The sequence below is a fragment of the Lytechinus variegatus genome, chromosome 4 (assembly GCF_018143015.1).
Source record: "Lytechinus variegatus isolate NC3 chromosome 4, Lvar_3.0, whole genome shotgun sequence".
NCBI classification, from domain to species: Eukaryota; Metazoa; Echinodermata; class Echinoidea; order Temnopleuroida; family Toxopneustidae; genus Lytechinus; species Lytechinus variegatus.
The window spans coordinates 54,826,321-54,851,079 of NC_054743.1; the positions used below are offsets into that span (position 1 = coordinate 54,826,321).

At 35.0% G+C, this 24,759-nt stretch overlaps 1 protein-coding gene across 1 annotated transcript in view; it reads left to right on the forward strand.

The window, feature by feature from the left end:
• LOC121414346 overlaps nucleotides 1-21,209 on the forward strand; it is a 68,969-nt gene extending 47,760 nt beyond the window's left edge. Inside the window, exons 9-14 of the mRNA XM_041607495.1 lie at nucleotides 11,995-12,159; nucleotides 12,791-12,955; nucleotides 13,625-13,789; nucleotides 15,957-16,330; nucleotides 17,095-17,196; nucleotides 21,012-21,209. Of these exons, the coding sequence (XP_041463429.1) occupies nucleotides 11,995-12,159; nucleotides 12,791-12,955; nucleotides 13,625-13,789; nucleotides 15,957-16,073 (612 nt within the window). The 3' untranslated portion in view covers nucleotides 16,074-16,330; nucleotides 17,095-17,196; nucleotides 21,012-21,209. The remainder of the gene's footprint in view (nucleotides 1-11,994; nucleotides 12,160-12,790; nucleotides 12,956-13,624; nucleotides 13,790-15,956; nucleotides 16,331-17,094; nucleotides 17,197-21,011) is intronic.
• The last annotated feature ends 3,550 nt before the right edge of the window (nucleotides 21,210-24,759 follow it).

A 24,759-nucleotide genomic window follows, 5' to 3' on the forward strand; every position in this document is an offset into this window, starting at 1 on the left:
TTCTACATCCCTGACGAAGCTAACGGAGGAGGTGGAGCATTACAATTTACGTGTGAATGATCTCGAGCAATACAGCCGGAGAAATTCTGTGCGTATATTCGGAATCCCAGAGAAGAAAGGAGAAGATACTGACCAACTCGTCATCAAGGCAGTGTCGGACCATCTTCCATGCCCAATCTCCTCTGTCGACATTGACCGTTCTCATCGATCAGGGAGGCCAAGAGCGGATTCGAAGAAGCCCCGCCCAATCCTGGTCAAGTTAACCAACTACAGAAAAAAGGCAGCCCTGATGAAGGATAGACGTAGACTCAAAGGATCAGGCATATCCATCCAGGAGGACTTGACGAAAGCAAATCATCAGATCCTCTTGAAACTTTCTAACCATCCGAAGGTTGAGGCAGCCTGGTCAGTCGATGGTAGAATCATGGCTGCCTTGAAGACGAATGAGGAGGGGATTTCTATGAAGAGAGCCTTTTCTTCCCTTCGAGAAGTTTCAACCTTATAATTTTTTTTTCTATCACTCCCAGAGGTTTAAATTAATTCTTTTGCTCTTATTCTCTTTTTTCCTTCATTATTGTGTGATCATGTACGATTACGCTGCATTTTATCATGTTTTCTGTATATATATACTATTCTTATTTTTTATATCTCATGTTGTGTGTGTGCTGGTGAGGCTGGTTTGTGTGTGTGTCTACATGTATGTGGAGGTTCCTCAACGATTCCAATTGTTTGTTTGTTTGTTTTGTGGCTTACATCTTCTCAATGATTTGGATCTTTATCTTTTGTTAAACTTAATGGTTTACTATCCAAACTTTAGTTTTTCTCATGAATAATAACTTCCAAGATCACATTGATAGTGTAGTCAGTGATTGCAAGTATATAAACTGTAGTGATTTTCGATGTAAAGATATTAATAAAGTTTCTATCTTGCATGTTAATTCGAGAAGTCTTTTTAAGAATTATGAACATATTGTGGTTTTCTTATCAAGTATGAATCACAAATTTTCAGTTGTTGGTATTTCAGAAACCTGGTTCAAGCAAACAACAAATACATGTATGTTTGGCATTCCTGGTTATTCTCTTTTACAAATTTGTAGATCCAATAAACGAGGTGGTGGGGTATTATTATACATCAGAGATGGCATTGATTACCAGTTGCGTAATGACTTATCAGGAGAATTTGCTGGTTTTGAAAGTGTTTTCGCAGAAATAATAATTGATAACGTGAAATCCCTTGTTGGTTGCGTATATAGAGCTCCTGATAACAAAATTCCTTCATTTATTCAATCATTTGATCATCATATGCAAATCATTGGAAGAGAAAAGAAAGATGTCTATCTTATGGGTGATTTTAATATAAATTTGATAAATTTTGATTCTGATGGCAAAGTAAAGGACTTTGTAGATTTCTTATCATCTTTTGGATTATTCGCTTTGATAACAAAACCGACTCGAATTACTCCTTTGACTTCAACACTAATAGATAATATTTTCACCAATTGTATTCAAGATGTTTTTGATAGTGGAATCTTTTGCTCAGATTTTTCTGATCATATGCCCATTTTCACCATTAATAAAGGCAAGTCTTTTTCAAAGGAAAATGTAAATGATATATCATATACACGTGTGATTACAAGTGGAAGAGTTCAAAAATTTAAGCAAGATCTTCTTGTGACTGATTGGTCTTCTCTTTATAATCTCGATAGTGCAGATGATAGTTACAATCATTTTTTAAGCACATTCAGTAACCTGTATGAATTTCATTTTCCTCTAGTTAAATTGAGTAAGAAAAGGAAATGCAAGAAACCTTGGATCACCCAAGGTCTCCTAAAGTCTATAAATCATAAAAACAAACTTTACTTCAAATATATTAAACATAAGAATGAGGAGAATAGAAGAACATACGTAGGCTATAAAAACACTTTGACAAATTTAATCCGCAATAATAAAAAAAAAACTATTATGATGATGCCTTTAGAAATACTCAGAGGGACATTAGGAAGACTTGGAATCATATTAATGATTTACTTGGTAGGGGAAAACGTGATCCCATACCAAATGAAATGTACCATGGAAATATACACTTAAAATCAAACTCAGATAAAGCAGAATATTTCAATAAGTATTTTATTAATTTGCCTGCAAGCATTAGTAGAGAAATTCCCCCTATGCAAACTTCCTTTGAAAAATATCTGTTGCACCAGGATAACCAATCTTTATTCTTTAGACCAACATCTGTGCATGAGATTGTTAACTTTGTCTGTACTTTAAACTCATCCAAGTCACCTGGCTCAGATGATATTTCCCCTAGAATTGTAAAAGATTGTATTCATGTTATTGCAGATCCACTTTGTGACATATTCAATAAATCATTGATTCAAGGGGTGGTTCCCAACAAAATGAAAATAGCAAAAGTGGTTCCAGTATACAAAAAGAATGATCGAAAATGCATTGAGAATTATAGACCCATTGCATTGTTGCCAATATTCTCAAAGATTCTAGAGAAAATAGTTTACAAAAGATTGAATGACTTTTTGAACACCTATGAAATTTTGATACCCCAGCAATTTGGATTCCGTAAAAATTGTTCAACTAGCATGGGTGTTCTAAATTTGGTAAATGCAATAGTTACTTCAATTGATGATGGGAAGTATTGCCTTGGAATATTTTTAGACTTGTCAAAAGCATTTGACACAATTGACCACGATATACTTCTAAGAAAACTTGAATATTACGGCGTTCGAGGTATAGCCTTAAGTTGGTTTAGAAGTTACCTAGAAAACAGACTACAATTTGTGTATATTAATGGCGCCAAATCACAATTAAGTAATGTAAACTATGGTGTACCACAGGGATCTGTCCTTGGTCCATTGTTGTTTTTGATTTACATTAATGATATCATCAATTCGTCTCAAATATTTACCTATTCTCTTTTTGCTGACGATACCTGTTTATTATATTCTCACAAGAACATTCACACTCTTATGCAGTCAGTTAATTCTGAAATTTGTAAACTCTATGCATGGTTTTGTAGTAACAAACTGTTATTGAATACAGGTAAAACACAATGTGTATTATTTAGGTCTAGAGGGAGGGTAATCCCTGATGATAATCATCACTTAGTTATTGGCAATGAACAGATCAATTGCAGTCAACATGTGCAATTTCTAGGTGTTACGGTTGATGAATATGTATCTTGGAAAAACCACCTTGATAATGTATGTACTAAAGTTTCTCGTTGTGTTGGAGTGATATCCAAACTTCGTTATTTCCTCCCCCAGCAGACACTTGTTACTTTATATAATGCTATTGTCATGCCTCATTTGACGTACTGTAATGTTGCTTGGGGGCACACATATAAGACTCATATACATAAATTGCAAGTTCTTCAAAGAAAACTTGTTAGATACATAACATATTCGGATTATAGATCGCCAAGCACTCCTTTGTTTTTACAACTGCAAATTTTACCTTTTGATGAATTGGTATCTCTTAACTGTGTCACATTTATGTTTAAGTGTCAATCACGCCAGAATGCATTTTTGTCTTATGTGTTTGTTGAAAATTCTTCCATCCATCATTATCATACTCGTCAAAGAAACCTTCTCCATCAGCCATTAGCAAGAACCCAAACTGCTTTAAATTCATTTAGAATAGTTTGTGTTAAAGAATGGAATAAGTTATCTCATGACATTAGAAATAGCCTGGCTCTGTCCCGATTTAAAACATTGTGTAAAAAGCATCTCTTCGACAGATTGCGGTCGGATATGAATGTATAAATCATGAAGCAGATTGCAATGAGTGAGGTCTCCATGTGTGTGTGTGAGGGTGTATGTGTGTGAGAGGTGTGTGCGTGCATTTTTAATCGGGTGTGTATGGGGGGGGGGTCATGTCTGTGTTTATTATTAGAGGTTGTCTATACAGGGGTCAAAAAGGGTGGTGTTTCGGTTTTCTTGGGGCTCCTGTTCATTTGGTGAGGTGTCGTTTCCTAAGCATTTTTTATGCACTCACAAATTTTGACCGATTTTAATGAATGAGGTTGTAGGATGCTTTGGGGAATGTCCTGGCCCTGCTTCATTTAGGCTGTTAATAGGGTTACCCTAGGCAAGCTGAAACATCTCTATTTTTATAAGCTACCCCTTTTGTTATACTGTCGAATCATTTATTCTTAAGTTACATATAAGTTACACCCATTGTAAGGCGGCTTGTCAAAGGTGTGCGTGCGTTTTTACCTTCATATTCTGCGGCGAACCCGCTCAGCGTGCCATTGTCCATTTTTCTTTCCTACGGGTCAGTGCTCTTGCCATTTAAGACGACAGCGTTCCCTTTTGCAGCGAAAACGGAAGCGTGCGCTTTTATCTTTTCTTTTGACACCCCGGTTGACTCTCCGAAAAGATGTTTCTGCATGAGCGCCCTCTATGTCCACGATATCGACGTCTTAGGCAAACTATTAAACGAGCGATCTCTAGTCACTGTTCTGGATATCGTTGTGTCCTTGTATCGGTGTGCGTAGTTCAGTGGAGTATACATTTTCAAAAGTTATGCTTTCACATTTTTTTGATAATTTTTCGTTTCGGGTTTCAGTATATGACAAAATTCAATAAGATTTAGATTTCATTTCTTTAATAGAACAATTAAGCTTTAGCCCTTTAGCACGAGCATGTGGTTTAATTTTGAAGAACATACCGTTAAGAAATTGAATTTCTGAAAGTAAGTGTTCAGGCGAGGGTAAGATTATTTTCATCACACTGAGCCCGCACAGTCAGCATTGTCGGGTGAAAAGGAAAGATATGGAATTGACCTTAACATCTTTGTAAACAAAATGCAGAACCCCACGCAAAAGATGCAATATAAATCATACCTGGGTCCAAAAATGATGGCGTTTAAAGCAATACACTGAAACGCTACTGTGAAAAAACAACACTAAAAACATAAAATGCAAACGTTTTTTGGTGGAAAAAAAAGGCTGAAAACTAAGGGCAGCGTTGAAAATCAAATCTGAGCTTAACATAGGTCTATGTTTTATTTAGCCCTCTTGTCAATTCGTTTTTGCTGTGAAATGTCCTTTTTTGAGGACTCTTTTTGGGCGATTTTGCCCCCCCCCCTTGTGGAAAATCCTAGGTACGCCACTGCATTTGTTTAAACATTTGAATTCTAGAAACTTATATATTCACACATAATACAGATGCCGTGCAAAACAAACGAATAAAATATAATTTATTTGAACTTTAAAAATAAAATGGATGCTCAAGCTGTCATATCGGTCATTGTAGCTTAAATGCACAATCCTTGAATTTCATTGCCCGAAATTCAGAACAAAAGGTACTTTCGTTACTTTTTAAAACCATTACAAACATCTTCGAACGAAATCAAAAGCACTTAAAAATGAATATTGAAATTATCAAAGTTGAGGTAGTCTTGACCATGAATAAAGTTGAGTGTTCATAAAGGAATTATAGCGTCTTCTATTAATCACATTCTACACTTTAATGACCGATGAAAAATATCGCGTGAATGAAAATGCAAATTAACACATTTAAGTGACTCCGACATGATATTGGACAGGAAAATCTATAAAATCTTTATACCTGGGATCCGTCTTTATTCTCTTATATAAATTTCCCCTGTGATCTAGAGTGCTCTGTGACCTAGTGTTCTTGATTACCATCCTGGAGCCACATAACCGAAGGGGGGTCTGGGGCTGAGGCCTCAACAAGTACCATGATTTTATGCATGGTGACCCCACCCCTTCAAACCAGTCCGCTGGGGGGGGGGAGGGGACTTAATTATTTCTTTCAATTTTCCTGTTCTACTTATAATATTCAATTTTGTCAACTTAATTCTGATGGTTCCTTTTTCATCCAACTTTATTTCTTCCTTTGAATTTTTCTAAATCTTTTCTATACCTATTCGTTTTTAACCTTCACGTTTGGCTTGAACAATACGTGTATATTGCCGTTGGTTTCTTCTATCAAATATTTAAATTAATCTGCAATGTGTGTATGTCAAATTATTGCGAATTAGATTCCCAGTGTCTAAGGTAAACATAATTTACCGACGTAAAGTTAGTAATACGAAAGCCTCTTTGGCCTAGTTTCCCTTCCAACTTTGTACTTCACCTGTTAATCGTATAGCTGCATTCTGTATAGCTTGCATATTTAAATATGCACCAAACAATAAATTAACGTACAGAAAATGGTAATACCTCGGTCACATTTGCTCTACGGCGGCCATACAGCGAGTCGAAAACAGCCGTTTTATTCATTTTATTAAAACCTATATTTAGCAGGTCCAAAAACTGTTAAAATGACTGTTTTCGACTCGCCTTAGAACAAATGTGACCGAGGTATTTAGCATACTAGATCAACAAGAATGGAGTGCATGCTGGTGCGGATCCTGCCGGAGTAACACAATACAATCAGCGCCGTATTTATTTTGAACAATAGTTGGGCTCTCAAAAGTATTGTGTTCTATTTTGTGACCTCTAGAAGTCAGTGGGTCTATACGGGGATCTATATTCTGCACATCAAAGAGTACAGTTATGTAGTGAATCCGGGGGGGGGGGGGGGATCATCCGGTCCGTGTGCCCCCCCCCCTTTGAGAGCCTTTATCAAATTTGTTAATGTAAATATGCCATTTTTACACAAGTGTGCCCCCTTTATTTGAAACTCACAACATGTATTTTAATGAGAACATGTCGTTCATACACAAATGAGGACCTTCACTTTAGCCTGGTAAACAGAGTTGGTAGGCAATAAATATAACTCAAATGTTCACATTAAGAGTAGACCTATAAAGAGGGAAGTTACTTGGTTAATCTAAAAATGTGTTGATAAAATATCAGTCGAACGTTATGTTATAATCTGCTTCGCCAAATAGGTTTTATGTAATATTGCTCTTTATAAAGGCAAGCATTAAACTACATTAAATGTCGAAATGTTAAGAAATATAATGGAAACCATATCAAAATGCACATTACGAAAAGAAACAAAATCAAGGTTCTAGTATGAGGTCAAAACGAGAACAAGAAAACTACCCATTTGATGCTCATTTTAATTCCCCGAAAGCCGGACGTTGAAAATGACATGGGCCAGCGCATTGCAAGCTGTATTTAACGGCTTACCCCATTGACAAGGTAGATTTAAATTACCCCATTCTTGATTGGGGAGATTAACGTATATTCTTGAACAAAGAGGTGGTCTGACGGGTTGCGGATTTCAATAGAAAGATGACCTCTTGATTGGTAGGGGTATGTCAAGGGGAGATTATCACTTTGTCAGCGCGGGTGACTGTCTTGATACTTTGATGTTCCCCGATGTGCCTTCTATTCGAAAACCGTGTTTGCAACTAATCCCAATTATGAGACTATTTGGAATCAAAATGAGAGCCTAACTGCACCCTTTTTATAGATTTCGTTTGAAAATAAAATACTTACGTTTAAGGTAAAATTGGAATATGAGAAGGCGCTTCATAATATGTAAACCAAATAGTGTCACTTTTAAGCTTTATTCGTTTAAATCAAATGTAAAAATATATGTAAAATAATCTCGCAAGCCTAATCTAAATAGTGCGAGCACGAAGCGCGCGCGCTAATTTTTATTTTTTTATTTCATGTATTTTGTCCTAAAATAGCATTCTGGCAATGCTTGTGATCCTAAACGAGATGAATGAATTTAGTACGCATTGATCGTTCTGATAAAAAAGAATCTGTTAACGGCTACTTTTAATTATCTGTAAATGAAAACGTTACATATTTCAACAATCAAATAATGCGAGCGCGAAGCGTGAGCTGAAAATATTTACTTTTCTACCTGAAGAATAGAAGTTCTAAGCAATCTTTGTAATCATGAAAAAGGTAAATACATAACTAAGCAAGCGAAGCGAGCGCGAGGAAAATTTGAGATTTGTATTAATTGTGAGTGGATATGGATCACAGTTAAAAAGGAACATATATGATTCATTATTATTACTTTGAGTTTTGACATAGGGCCGGGATATTCGAAGAACAATATTCCATCATGTGAAAATTATGACTGTCTTCCTATTTCTCTTATCAAATCGCGAGATGAAACTTTTTGATATTCCATTCTGAAAAAGGGACAATTTATCAATAAATTAATTCATTAATCTAATAAGCCTAATCAGAGCGCGAAATCTGTCAATATTATATATTTAAAGCACTTTTGTAATTATGAATAAGATGCCTGAGTTGATATATTTTTAACAATCATTGTTGATAAACTGTCATAAAATGGAGATTTTAATTAGTTTGTAATATAATTAATATTGAAATTTTCATAACTCACCAATCAATATGCGAGCGTGCAGCGCTAGCTAATATGTTTTACAATCTGACATGAATAGGGATATTCTGATAACTAAATATAATCTATGTCTTTCAGGATCATGATATGAAAACCCTTTTATAACAAACATGATAAATGAAAAACGCGTCTCAAGTTATACATGGTTCATTGCCGGAAATATACCAATCATCTTCGTTTGTTAATGTTTAATCATCAACATTATCACTGATGTTATTATTCGTATTATCATGTCCATTAATATCACTTCAAAGTTCTAATTACCACCATCATCATCACTGTTATCATCACCATTCATTCATTATCTATTTCCAATCGTTCTCCAGTATCAATTTTATACTTTATATAATCCCAGGTGAGGTGAATGGGTACCCGGTAGGAAGAAATTCCTGGAATGCTCGAGCGCCAGATCAAGGTAGCCGTGCTAAAGCCGGGGTAATAATAGCAGGGCCCTCTGGCAGAACAGTTTTTGGAACTGAAGTGGCTACCCTGGGTAAATATGCCGCTATTATTATTATTATTATTAAAAAAATGAAAGATAATGGTAATGATTATGGTGATGTTGGTAATCATGAACATTAGATCCGTTTTGTGAGATAATTTATGCGATTTTACACGCTAATCGCTACTCGATGATGGTGAAAGAAATCTTTTAAATAGCACAACAGAAGTCGGGGCGGTAGTTACTGCATACACATACTTTAATACACTACATTATTACAAAAGATTCCCCATCGGGCGGGCCAACGGTCTTTTGAAGTAGGTTTATCTATTGAAATTACGACAATAATCACGGCAGCGGATATGGGGAATTCAAGACTGTGAGCTTCTAGCTCTCCCATTGTTTTCTGTGGCGAACCCGCTGAGCATGCTATTATCAATGATTCTCTACTATACGGGTGACTGATCTTGCTTTTTCATGATCATAGGCCAGGGCAATGACTAAGAACAGTTCGATGAGTATCAATGCCAAGCAATCCTGAAAGGTCAATAATGTTCAATTCTCTAAATGGAGAAGCTTATATCATGGCCCTATTTGCTTTTGCTTTTTGGCCAGGAGTGTACTCACTAATATTAATAATAAATAATCACATTCCATCTATTTTAGAGCAATGACCTAATGCTAATATCACTCTACATATCTCCCTGCAGCTTACGGCCCCATAATTTATCTTCACCCGTGAATTACCGAATTTTGAAGCTTAAATTATTGAACATAATGGCATCCTAGTATTGTAATGATGTAATCACTGCAAGTGCAATATAAATAAAAACATTAATTTAATTCTACTCACATTGATTTTACTTTAGAACAAACTCACCCCCTCTTCTACTTCTTCTGTTTCTCCGTCGTTATTCTTCTTTTCCATCTTATCATTCTTCTTGTTCTCATCCTTCACTCCCTTCTTCATCTACTCTTCTTACTCCTTCTCCTTTTTTAAATCTTTTTTTCTTCTTCTTCATATCCTTTGTCGTCTTTCATTATTCTTTTTTCTCCACCTCATCCTTTCCTGCTGCTTCTTTCTTTTCCTTCCTCCCTCTCTTCTTGTTGTTCTTCTGCCCACGTACCTGCCCTTCTTATACGTCTCCTACTGCTTTTCCTTCGTCCTTCTTTTTCTTCTTGCGTCTCCTTTTTTTCTCTATCTTCCTTTTCCTCTCCGTATATTCATCATAAATCTAGACCTAGTACATTAATATACACTTATCTTTGTAGAATAATGAAATCGCCGCTCAATATCGATAATTCTGATGATCACTAAAACAGAAAAGCATACGTGGGACAGTGTATTATAACATTGCCTCGAAAAATACCTGACATTTGATGGAATTCTGTGCTTATATCGCTCATTTCTCAGCACTTTTACGACTTTCTTTCACAGGGCTATTTGGCAAATATTTTTCATTTATACAAACACTTCGTTGGTAAATTTCATTGGATTCTGATCGAACAAATTTTCAGATTGTTACCACAGTTGGTATTTATCTTCAATTCCGAACATTACGTTTAATACGTTAAACCAATTAAATGAAGTTATACTTTAGTCTGTATATATGTTGTTTTTATGTTGTACTCTCATACCCCGAGAGGGATCGATATAGGGTGAATAAAATGTAAATCTAAATCAGGGGTGGATCCAGCCTTTTCCACTCTTTCAACTGTATTTCCTTCATTTTTTTCACCCTCTTATTCCATCCCAATATTATTTTCTTATTTCTCTCTGTTTCCCCTTCCTTTTCTCTCCCTTTGACCTCTTAGTTTCTTTTTCCTCTTTTCACAATCCCTTTTGGTCCCGTTTCTTTAAAACATGGAGATAAAGAAAATTAAGAGACAATATGTTATCCTGGGGAAATGGTTGCCCGTCAAAAATATGAAAGAACTATTTAAAACAGTTTCTAATAAATCTTTGCAAATCTTTTATCTTTCTATGCCTAATAGAGCTAAGCTGTTCCGGTCATATTTATCTTATCATTCTATTTCCTTCTGTTTTTTTTTTGTGGGGGGGGGGGCGTTCTCGACACCTGTTTGAGATGCGAGGAATAATTAATATTCCAAATCGACGTGAATTCTACGAATGGCTTGGGCCTACGAAACGAAAATATGTGGAATCTTATTTTCCCACCTAAAACATGAATAGACTGTCTTCCAATTGCAAAAAAGAGGTTTTCATGGTTATTGCAGCAAATTCGAAAGATCAGTAACGATTTTCGACACATGCGTGATTTTTTTTAAGCTACCGTGGCTTTATGAATGCACCCGATAGATGCGAACCACAGTTCAGAACAGTGACCCGAACTCTCGATCCGACAGTCAATATGAACATGATGAAGGCACACATTTGTTTTGGTCGTAGAGGGAGCTATTTAGAATAGATTCTTCGGCCTTTCGACAGAAATTAAGACTTGCAGGAAAGACGAACAAAAGAACGGTGGCATTATAAAAGGGCCTTTGATGGCGGCCGTTCCTTTGAAGACGAGGGAACGTTGGGCGGGAAAGCCGAAGCGAAAACCCGGATGCGGGAAGAACGATGAAGAACGGTGCGTGGACTTTTGACAAGCTACCTAAATATGTTACTTACTATGTAAAGGGGCCCCGTTAACAAGCTGTGCTTCACTGGGGTCCCAAACCTATCATTCTGAGTTCTATGATGTTGTATTCTGTACTATTGTTTGTGTTTGATATGGTTTGAAATAAATACTATACTATGTTTTAGGTATTAAAGTAGCACTTTTCTTAGTTCAAATAATTATAGAGTATTATGAACATTTTATTCAACAATTTGGTTTGATTGGTGCTATTGTGTTTCATATAGCACTTGCAATTCTTGATATTAAATGAATAATTCTATTTATCAAAACCTAAAATCTGACTAAAACGACTATATATTTCACCTTAAGTTTTTATCGTGTATTTTCAATTAATAATCGGGCCGATACTTTCAAAAATACGGAGTGTGGAATGTAAGCAGATATGCAAAACGCGATTTCTATTGAGATTTTTTATTATCATGATTATGATAACAATGTTTATTACCATGATTGCAGCCATACTAGATTGGTGTGTTGTTTCGTGAATAATATTCATGCTAGATTTGATTTTTATATCCCCATTTCTGTGTACGTATTAATGTACAGTAACCTTGATTCCATCTTTATGTTACTATTTTATCAGATTGAGATTCTTTATCACAATGAGAATCTCAGTGAACGTCCGTCTGCATCACGTGATTTCGCTCAGTTCATCTGTAAGGTAAATCATCTTAAGAACCTCACACTTGACGGTCAGTATCATGATGACTTCTACTCAACAGCATCGTCGATGGCATCAACTACAAAGGTATATATGTTAGGAGGTTTTTACATGTAAAAAAGTAGCACTTACAAGCAAACCATACAAGTTCTGATTTTTGTTCATGCTCCTCATTCGGCTGCCATTAATTTGTCTAATGGGGCTATGATGCCTCATATAAGGTGAAATTGTACATATCTTTACTGAATTGTTATTCTTGTAAATCTTATTTCATTCTTTCAAGTATGTTTCAGGTATTAAAGTAGCACCTTTCTCAGTTCAATTAATTATAGAGTGTTATGAACATTTTATTCAACAATTTGGTTTGATTGGTGCCATTGTGTTTCATATAGCACTTGTAATTCTTGATATTAAATGAATAATTCTATTTATCAAAACCTAAAATCTGACTAAAACGACTATATATTTCACCTTAAGTCTTTATCGTCTATTTTCAGTTAATAATCGGGCCGATATTTTCAGAAATACGGAATGTGGAAAGTAAGCAGATATGCAAAACGCGATTTCCATTAAGATTTTTTTATTATCATGATTATAATAACAATGTGTATTACCATGATTGCAGCCATACTAAATTGGTGTGTTGTTTCGTGCATGATATTCATGGTAGGTTTGATTTTTATATCCCCAATTTATCTTTATGTTACTATTTTATCAGATTGAGATTCTTCGTCACAATGAGAATCTCAGTGAACGTCCGTCTGCATCACGTGATTTCGCTCAGTTCATCTGTAAGATGAATCATCTGAAGAACCTCACACTCTACGGTCAGTATCATGATGACTTCTACTCAACATCATCGTCGATGGCATCAACTACAAAGGTAGTATATGTTAGTAGGTTTTTGCATGTAAAAAGCCGAACAAGCAAACCATACAGGTTCTGATTTTTGTTCATGCTCCTCATTTGGCTGCCATTAATTTATCTAATGGGGCTATGATGCCTCATTTAAGGTGAAATTGTACATATCTTTACTGAATTGTTATTCTTGTAAATCTTATTTCATTCTTTCAAGTATGTTTCAGGTATTAAAGTAGCACCTTTCTTAGTTCAATTAATTATAGAGTATTATGAACATTTTATTCAACAACTTGGTTTGATTGGTGCTATTGTGTTTCATAAAGCACTTGCAATTCTTGATATTAAATGAATAATTCTATTTATCAAAACCTAAAATCTGACTAAAACGACTATATTTTTCACCTTAAGTTTTTATTGTGTATTTTCAATTAATAATCGGGCCGATACTTTCAAAAATACGGAGTGTGGAATGTAAGCAGATATGCAAAACGCAATTTCCATTAAGATTTTTTATTATCATGATTATGATAATAATGTTTATTACCATGATTGCAGCCATACTAGATTCATGAGATTGGCGTGTTGTTTCGTGAATAGTATTCATGCTAGATTTGATTTTTATATCCCCATTTCTGTGTACGTATTAATGTACAGTAACCTTGATTCCATCTTTATGTTACTATTATATCAGATTGAGATTCTTCATCACAATGAGAATATCAGTGAACGTCCGTCTGCATCACGTGATCTCGCTCAGTTCATCTGTAAGATGAATCACCTGAAGAACCTCAAACTCTGCGGTCAGTATCATGATGACTTCTACTCAACATCATCATCGATGGCATCATCTGCAAAGGTAATATATGTCAGGAGGTTTTTACATGTAAAAAAAGTTACATTTACAAGCAAACCATACAAGCTCTGATTTTTGTTCATGCTGGTCATTCGGCTGCCATTAATTTGTCTAATGGGGCAATGATGCCTCATGTAAGGTGAAATTGTACATATCTTTACTGAATTGTTAATATATCAATTGTCAATTAATAGTTAACAGTAGCCATGAACCAATTGTATAGGTCTTTCGGCCATTGTTTACATTTTCGTTCAAGAATCTAGAACAAACAAGTAAGGGATTAGTGCCCCCTTATTTGATTCTTGAGCTCTACCAAATGATACATAATGAACTGATGATTTAAGCATAATGCAATCAGATATATGTGTTTTTTCCTATTAATTTTCGAATCTTATTGTGTTTTGATGAGGGCTTTTTATGCAATGGAAAACTTACAATTTCGGAGGTTTGGACAGCATTTTATCAAAGCTAAATTTCTTTTGAAAACTTTTTGAGTATTAAAATTGATTGACCCATTAACCTCGTCTACATTACTAGTATATTCATGATAAATATGTATCACATGACGAATAGGCCTGTAAGTTTTACCCAATTACGCAAAGTTGTTATCTAAATTGACTTTTGGATATATAACACACTTCGTAATGCACATTAAGGTTTAACACTTAACAGATTTAAAAAAAGGTGTGTTATGCGGGATATTTTAGCAGGATAAATTTTCCCAAAATGTGGTGCGTGACATTTTCGTTCTGGTCCTTCTCTATATAAATCAATTTCTCGTTTTCTTACCTCTGTATTGGGATCTGTGAATTAGATTTGTTTATTTTTTTATTCTAATTTTGATTTCAGCTGTTATGATTAAACTACAATCTTGATACATTGTACACTAGGGGCATATCAGGCTCAAAAAGAGATGTAGATGTATTCGTCGGCATAGCAATAAAAGAACATCGGATTACAGATGAAAATCACAACATGATTGTTCCTTTATTACAAAGGCAAACAAATTTATTCGCTGCTTTCAATCTATCGTTGTTTTTTTTTGCCTCTCTTTCCACGCTCGCCCCCCTCAAAATATTTAGTTCTTTCAGCCACAGATTGTGATTGCACTGATGAATGTACTAGGGTGTGGAAGAGAAATGCGTTATGTTTTCTAGCCATACCGAGCCCGCATACCATTTTGCTGCACTTCGAAGGGTTACATTGAATGAAAATAAAAATCAAACGAGCTCTCTAGTTTGTTTCAAAAACTGGATGTCAAATGAGATTTTGCTCAAATTCATAAAATAGTTATGTACACATTTTAATTATCAAGCAGATGAGGAAACCAAAGAAGTCACCCACTTACAATTGTATTTTGATATACTTCTCATGTAAAACAAAATTTGTCTCTAATGAAGGTAAATTGTCATTTTTGTAACGTCATTGTGCTTTGATGTAGAGTCTCTGTACTGTAAAAAATATTGTTTAATTATAACGAGAAATTACGAAATGGATAGTGAATTAGGAGCATCGAATATCTCGTTTGCATATCGGTATGCTACGCATAGTGTGTTTTGTAAAAAAATCTATGCCATAAGCTTCTAATTTTAAATCAATTTTTTATGAAATCATCAGTGCTATGCTATTTATTTCATTTGTCTCGTTTTATTTTATGTGCAATTATTGGTTCGCTGTTCGTATTCATGAAATAATTTGCAAGGCATGTTAGTTTATAAGTGAGTTTAGCCTTCAAATTCGAAATAGGGTGCAGGAAAAGTTACTAAAAATCAATCTTAATGCATTTGTTTTTTAATTATGATTAAACTGACAATAATACAAACGTAGTAAAGAAAACACTTCATTGGTGATTTGTTATTGATAATTTGTCATCTTTAGCGTTTTTAATAATTTCTCTCTCTCTCTCTCTCTTCATTCTCTCCTCCATTGTGTAAATTATAATGTTCATTTTACATGACCTTGTCTATAAATAATTAATCTGTCTTAATTATTTATTTGCACGGCATGTACACAATTTTCATTTATTGACAATGTGTGAATAATTATACTTTCATATACGTATGCTTATATATTGTCAGTCAATATGGATAGTTATAAATATAATGTTTACACTAGTATGATGTCTTGTCATCCCTTTCATTCACTTTATTATTTTTTTCATCAATTAAAGGATGACTGCAACACGAGCTCAAATGTGACTGATCTGACCGTTACTGATTATACACTAGAAGAATGGCAGGATTGTGGATCGATGTTTGACAATGTGAAGAGATTCACCATACAGTAATGGGACACGATTACATGTGACGTCATCCAGAGGATCCATCTACCAGCAGTGACAGAGCTCACCATTCAAACACATGAGCGTGTGCATCGCCCGGCTTCTCTCCACGATGATCACACCTCACTACCCAATGCTCTCCACAAGGTCTCATCTCAGCTTGTCAAGGTCACATTCACAGATCTCGACATTGGTAACGATAAGATAAGAGGCATCATTCAAGCTTTCAGATCATCGGACGAGAAACTTCTGAAGATCGTAAGGTATGATATATTCAGTTTATTTAATACTCCGTTTGGTCATGACGAGCGTTTATCGGTTGATATATAGGTCACCATTTTCAATTTTTCAAGGTTTGATTCTTTATTGTGGAGAGTAGGTATTTCCTGGAATTATAATAAGAACCCCTTTTGGAACTCCGTGACAATGTTAAACATGTACTTTTGAATATAATACATCATGCATATACAGTGCATGTATAACGTAAAATAAATGCTCATCATAGAGCAAAAAACCCGAAAATGCATTATTTTATTATACGCCATTATACGCATTATACGCCATGCTGCTCTTTACCACATAGAGATAAAAGCTATGATACTTTAAAATTAAATCCCTCTTTGGCATTTCTGTCTACAATGTGGAACCCCACGTATTGACATTATTATAATGTAACATAGCTTAGATCCTACCAAATGTTTCTATACTTAGCGTAATGATTTGTTGTCTTACATTTCACTTTATGTTCATGGGCATTGGGCATGCATGGGGAAGCGCGCTTCTGGTAAAGGACGACAATACCTTGCTCTAACATTTTATTTCATTTTGATTTGATTTCATTTGTTGTAAATCTAGTTTCCTTGTAGTTACAATCTAATCCCTGCAACAAATAATTAAACTTATCAGTTTTGTCTCCGCCTTTGCCGGTGTTTTTACTTTGCGTTCCCCAGAGCAGACCCACCAAACACCAGCCTTCCCCAATATAAGATACACAAAATATTTCTTCTCTACACGTTAATACTATTAGGTTCATAAGATGTGGGACTGATGAGAGATTAGATCGTTTTAGTATTGATTCAGATGATGAACATAAGGTAAAGGTGGAGATAGAACATGGCAAACCAGTTGGGTAAGTCATAAGACCTCGTTTTATCAAACATTTCACTTTTTCAACATATTCAAGTTTCTTATACAGAGGAATTAGCTAGGTGTCTTTTTTTCGTGTTTGTTTCTCATGTACGAATTTTCTGTCTTCATTTACAATTGGCCATGATATATGGCAAGCATCATTGTCTTTTTTCAGATATACTACCAAATAGTATGCAAAATGAATTTTATCCTTGCATTGTGCTCTTCCATCTAGTCTCATAATATGTATTAAATATTTTGATAGAAAGTATGCCCTCGAATATTTATAATGAAGCAATATATGTGTTTGGGTCGCTTAGTCTTAAGCAGAGAAATGAAACTGTAAATCTGCATTCAGGGAGGGGGGGGGGTTAGTCAGAAATAACACGAACTGACTAAAGTTTAGAGTGTTTAAAAGAGTTGAAAGTCAGATGATCTCCCATACTTTTTTTTACACAGGAATAAAAATACGAACTGAAAATCAATGGCAAAACAAATACCTGAAATGAGCTAAAGTAACCAAATTCTTTCACCCCTGGCATGGTTACTGCTACTTTCTTACATTATCATGTTTATTTAGACATAGTCGAAATCTTCATGAACCTAAATGACTATTCAACAAAGAACTTGATCACTTGACCATAATGATAACGAGACCATCTGATGATGCAAAGAATACATTGTTAGCCTACAATGCGGTACCTGGAAATCGAACATGATTTTTTTTTAAGTCAGTGATGAAATATATTTATCTGATCACGTTGTGAACCTATTAATGAGTACATTCCCAGCATGGTACACGCTGATTTACTGAACTCACTATACACACGCTAAATCGAAAATTACCTGTCCTAATAAATAATCCCCACTCAACCGGGGTTCCTCCCTTTTTTCTTATTTACTTATTATGTTCTTATCCTGTCTTGTCCTGCATCTTGTTATGTCTTGTCTTCTATGTCTTGTAATTCACTCTCTCTTCTTTTTCTCCTCTCTAATTGCGCAAGATATCCTTCTCAGCGGAGACCTCTTTGTGTGACTAGCTTTGCATTTGGTCAGTGATTTAAAATATGTTTACATAAATCTGATTACCATATTTCTGTTCCTTCTCTTTTTTTCCTTTATAATGTGTACGCATACATAAATAAGTCGATAATATTTTTTTCCATTTCCAAGGAGGATTCACGCTTTACAAGCTTTGTTTTCAGTGGACCTACCACCCCCCCCCTCTTATTTACATTTATATGCTAAATTGCATTTTTTTTTAGCAAAGTAAGAATGTTCATCTGTAACATTGTTTCTGATTCATATTACTTAGCATTATTTTTCGAATGGAAATAGAATAAGGAATTTAATATAGTATCTGGATATAAAAACAGCACAAGTCTGATTTTTGGTGAAATTGAGTTATATATGGGAAATTATTACAATGACTCATTTTGTGTATAAATGATAAATCTAAAATCATCTCAGAAATGTCTTATTAAAGTAGGAAAATCTGGTATGAGTATAAGAAAAGCCCAAGTCCAGGACATGGACTTTTCTTACATTCATGTCATAGCGACCTCTCTGATTCCTTTACTACTTACTTCAGAATTCTACCACGTACATGACGTATATGAATGTAGGAATGTCCCAAGTCCATATGATTCGTAAAGCAACCCAAATTCACCAGACAAAAGAACCCACCCACAAATATCGTGAACATTAATGTTCCCCCAAAAATATACACTTAATTTGTCTTATGATACTTAAATTTGTTTTATGATGTGTTGTAATTTCGTCAAATATAGGCCTACATGAATTGCCCAAAATAAAATATCCAGGATTTTTCCCTTATTTTTCTCGAAATGACGTTTTGAGGACTTGTTTCATATTCATATGCCCTATTGAATCGAATTTAATATAAAGGTCACTGTGTCGGGTTGCAAAATTCCCGGGAATTTTCGCAGTGGAAACTTTCCATGGGAATAATGGGAAATTATTGGGAATTTGGGGAATTCTTGGCAATTTACTGGAATTTTAAAGAATGTTGGGAATTTTCAAAAAATAGACATTTTCTGATATTTATATACAGGAAAGGAAAGGGTTACCGTGGCAGACGAAGCTTGATTGTGCTTTGTCAGCAAGTTTAAAGCCAAATATTACGCTAAGATAGTAAGACAATGCAGAATATCAATGAATTGAAAGTAACAGTTGATTACTGTTTGAGTGGCTGAATGCTACGTGCGATGGCAGTACATGTACACTGCGAATGCTTTACACAAGGGATATATAGGATATACACTGTTCATGCGATGATGCCTATTGGATATTCTAATCATTTTGCAGATGAGGATAATCATTATTAATGATTATTATAATATTATTGTTATTTATCATTTATTTCTGCATCGCAGAAGTGATAACTTTCTGCTTTTTGTGGCGTTAATTGGATGAGTATGAATTTAGATTGCTGGTTTTAGTAGTGTAGATCAAATATAATGAAACTGATATGAGATTGTCATTTAATAGCACAGAAGATAGGTAATTAATACTAAGTTTCTCAATCTCAATCAATGAACGTCAAAGTTCATTTGAGGTCAACAAACTTAGTGCATTTGTCTCCATTCGTGAAAAACTATTCATCTTAATTGCTTTCAAAGTCAACCATTATTTTAATATTTCTTTCCCCCCCCCCCAATTTTTGTTCGTGGGTGGAGGGGATTTAGAAATAAATTAGCAATGTAACATTTTTGTTCCTGGACCTGATTTTTCCCATTTCGAGACGCAAGCCAGTGCCATTGCCGCTGGTGGGATAAGTATGCTGTGCATACCTAGTCTGCAGGCACATACCATGGATGGAACTTTGATCAACAAGTGGGTCTCCACACAAAGACTAACACATACAAAACTTGCCTGAGCGAGAGGGCCTTCAGTACACAAGTCGTGAGTAGGCTGCACATTCATATCCTTAACTCGAGTGAAGGCTTTGCACAGTAGACAAGTGCAAACCCTTCTTCGAGGAAAGTGGTTTGAATATGCAGCCTAAAGTTTCGGCCAATGACTCCAAAATATCCTTTTGTTCAACAGAAAGTTGTATTTAAGCTAGTCTTGTGAGAAGACCCACTTGTGGATCAAAGTTTTAATAAGGGTCTGTGCGTGCAGAATATTTGTAGAGGGGGGGGGGCAATATTGTCTTAATGTGTTATTATAAAATGGCATAAAAAAATATTGACATTCAAGGAAAAATGAAAAATATATAAAAAATAGTGTAATGCAAAGTTTTATTTTTTTCCATGTTGAATTTAAAAGCATTAATGCTCTATCGTGTAATGGATACATGGACTATAATGTTTTTATCTACAGTTTGATAAGTAATATATAGCCTGGGCAATTTAAAGAATGAAGAAAATCTTAAATACAAATGCAAAATATAATATTCGAGGATATCAATTTATAATTTTGTTTTTAAAAACAGAATTTGTCACTTTTTGTGAAAAAAAAAAGAAAATTCCCGGCAGCTGAAAATTCCCAAAACTTTCCATGGAAATTTTCCAAGATCTCAAGAAATTTTTCTGCCCTTCGCAACCCTATCACTGTGTAATACCCCCCCCCCCTACCCTGAACAAACGCGCCCTCTCCCTTTCTATTTATTCCTTTCCCTCTCCTCTCAATTTCTCCCCAGACTCTTTTAAATGCAAATCTCTCTTTGCATTACTCGTTTACTTCTCTTTCTCCATTTTCTTACTTTATTATCAGTCTTTTTTATTTCCAATACAGAACAACCTTATTAAAATGTGTATATTTCTCTTTTTTCTCTCACACACCACTATACAGTAAATACTTTTTCAGATGAAGTTGCGGCATCAAGGTCATGACGAATCAGACGAGCTTAATATTCATGCATGATGGCAGCCAACAAGAAGCCATGAGTTATTTTATTTTGGAGTACCATAATTGGAACAGATTTACTGGTAATGAAGATCCAACACCTTAAAGATAAATTCCAGTATTGGTAACGATCTCAAAATGACTTTTTACAGAATCTAATATAATGACCACCCAAGTGTCTGTTTGTATGAATAAAAACTATGTGCCAAAGGATTCTGGAAGAAATTGTGTAATTGCTGAGAAATAAGCAAAATAATCGCTGATTTGGTCACTTCCGTCGGGTCTTTATTCCAGCAATAATAATACACTGTCCCATGTGTGCCTATCTGCGTTGGTGATCTTCAGTGTGAACATTTTTCAGCGTAGATTTCAAGATTTCAGGAAGTTCAGTTTATGTAACTGTACCAGATCTAGATCCTCGACGATATACTGCCAATTAAGCCTGGTTTACAGAATTTCTCATGAAATCAGTGTTTACTGCAACTACTGGCATTTCTCTTTAACAGCTAATGTGTCGGTTAAATCATTTACCTAATAGACATTCAACGCTATCATTTCTCTGATCGAACGAGATCCGCCGCCCAATGATAATGTGCATCTTAACGAGAACATACAGGTATTTTGACAATGGCGACTACCATGGCGTATATCTCATTATTGTCAAAGCACAACTTTACTGGTTTTAGTTATGTTGGCTGATGCCCTGTGTTAGAGAATGCTTTTCAGTCAACATGCTTTAGATTTGAAGCAGCAAAATTAGGAAGCAGCCGATTTTTCTGAATAAATTATATTATCATTTTATCCGCTGACTTTCGTACGCACATATTTACCTCAATCAAATTAAGAGATAAACGATCTCTACATAATATGAGCCATGCATTTCTTGAATATTAGGATAAAAAAATAAAAAAGGGATTATAAATATAAGGCAATCAATCACAATATTGCATCTATCTTGAAATATGCATAGGGTAAACCAGAACTGTACATTTATTTCTTAGGATTTAAGTGATTTTTCATCTTCTGCGCATGCAGTTTGTGCAATATCAATGTCTAATCACGAACTGCTTCTTTCACCTCATGGCCGAATTGATAGCGGAACATGGTAGGATGAAAGTAAAAAAACATATAAACCGAATGAAATTCAGCAACATTGGCCACGGAATGATTCTGTTAGGGGGTTGAAGCCCCGCCCCCGCTTTTGCGGACCCTGCATAATACTCATGGGGGGGGGGACAGTATGCGCATTCTGGTCGTTATGCAAATGAAGAATTAATACAGTAACCGACTAATTCCTGTTGTGTTTCATTATCAAGTATTCTTATATGTTATTTGCCATTGTTGCAATCTATGGTGATTCAGTGACAATTGATTTCTTGATGTAAAAAAAAAACATACATTGGATAATAGAATTAAAAGGATTTATAACTGTATTGTGGAAATAAGTGAGAATCTTTAAAAAGTGTATAACTTATTGAACTTTTAGAGATTACCGCAGCGATGAAGTCGGTTGCCATGGTGCCATGGTTGCCTGGTTCTAAACAAGTGAGCCCGATAGTATTGCGAACTGCTCATATCACAAAGCGCGTCTTTCTTAGGAGAAAAAAGGTTGCTATCGGAATTTCATCGCTTGCAACCTAACAGTAATGGTAACAATCAGAGACAAACACATCATCATTTTTCAAAATTCAAATGTGAATAAATGATTTTCAGCAGCGACTCTGTTTAGAACCAACCGGTTCATTGCCATGACACCGTGACGTCACAATTCGGTACTGAAAACGTCGGTCCGAGTCAGACCGCAGGTCCCTATGCTAATGAGCAAAAAGGCCAAATTCATCCAAATCATCTCGTGGCTAAATCCTCCTCCTTGCAAAATCTCGTGATTCGTGAGATTTTCTTTCTCTAAGAATTTACCTGTTTTAACCTCAAGTTAAATGAAATATTATTGCACCATCAGATAGAGTCATTTATTTTATATACATTATTTTGTTAAATAAGTAAATTTATGGCCTGAAAGTGTGCCTCAAAACTCAAATTTTCTTCCTCTGTTTTCTTTTGCAAAATTGTGCAAAACTTTTTATTTTGAGCCTCAAAGATATCTATATCATCATAAAGCTGAACTTCTGTACTTTCTCACAATGCCACTCTTGATATGCGGCACCTTTTAATCGGGTCAAGATCACACTTTTCCCACCAAGGGAAATTGTGTACTTGCATGAAATCCAGAATCCTGATTGGCTGGATAAGGCTCACAAAACAACAGGCGCGGGGTATTTGAGGAGATTACCACATGGGAAGTGTAACCTTCCCACGAACCCAGGCACTGGAACCATAGAAATCTGCCACTGGGTGGTCTCTTTGACAAATCAGAGTGCAGTATTCTTGTTTTCAAACTGCTTTATGTACTTGGCAAATGAAAAGTTTGATCTTAATCCGATTAAACCAATTCTAATTTTGAAACCTATATCATTTCAAAGCATACATATTCAGCTTTATCATGATATAAAAAACATTTGGGCTCAAACATGAATAAACTGTGAAAATAGCAGCTTTTTCAGGTGAAAATATTTATTTTGTAGCATATTTTAGATCAACACTTTAACCTATATTACAAAATCTTTGAATAAATCCAAACACATAACCTAAAAGAATGATTCTTCTACTTTACAATGGTACCAAATTCATGAAATTCGATGCACAATTAGAGCAGCAATGACCGAATGAAAAGAGGTGTTTTGGTTCGCATCAATCTCATTAAATATGCAAAACAACTCAAGTCATGAATATCACTTGGATGAAAGAAGCCACTTTCTTCGGACCTGCAGTCTGACTGGTCCATATTTTACATCCGATTTTGAAGAAATTTCGCTTGTTGCACTTGTTTTGCGGCCCCTATTTCATTCAAATTTATCTTCTTGGTGGTGGATGGCTCCTAAAATTATTTTGTAACCAACCGATTCAAAAGAGTCGAAGATAAAACGATACACAAACATAACCACTGCAGCTGTAAGACCGTCCTCTACCATGGAAGCTTGTGTTTGATCGAATATTGTCATAGTTCTATTAGATATTTCATTCTTACCGAGCAGTTATAACCTTGAACTTTCGTACATAATTAATTTCTAATGCCTGATACGATACTTATTACTCTATTTTTTTGTTTAAAGAGTTACTTTTCATTGAACTTGTACATTGTTATTATCTTGTTTCGAAACAAGCAATCATTATAATGTGGTATATGAAGTTGAATCGTCTGTAAATAGGATAACTACATGATTTGTACCAAACGTAATCTAAGAAGAGAAATGCAAAATTCCTAACATGCCTAATATGTTTATTAAAAAACAAATTATAATTTTATATTTCTCATTACATCATTGGTTCGATGTCTTGTTTTGTAGCATGTTGTATACTGTAGATATTGAGGGGATGAACAAACAAAAACAAAATCTGATGAGTTTCTATCATCTAATAATTTCATTTAATTTTTCATATCACTCTTTCCAATTTCCCGCGATGGCATATAATGATTTGTTTGTTCATCTTGACACAATAAGCAAATACAACATAAAAATATATTTAAGTAGAATCATACGAACTGGTTATGAATGGAGGATGCTATCAAAAAAGTTTGTAGAGAAATCAAATGTATGAGCGCTTAAAAGCAGCTCGAGCTAAAGCCGGGGTAATA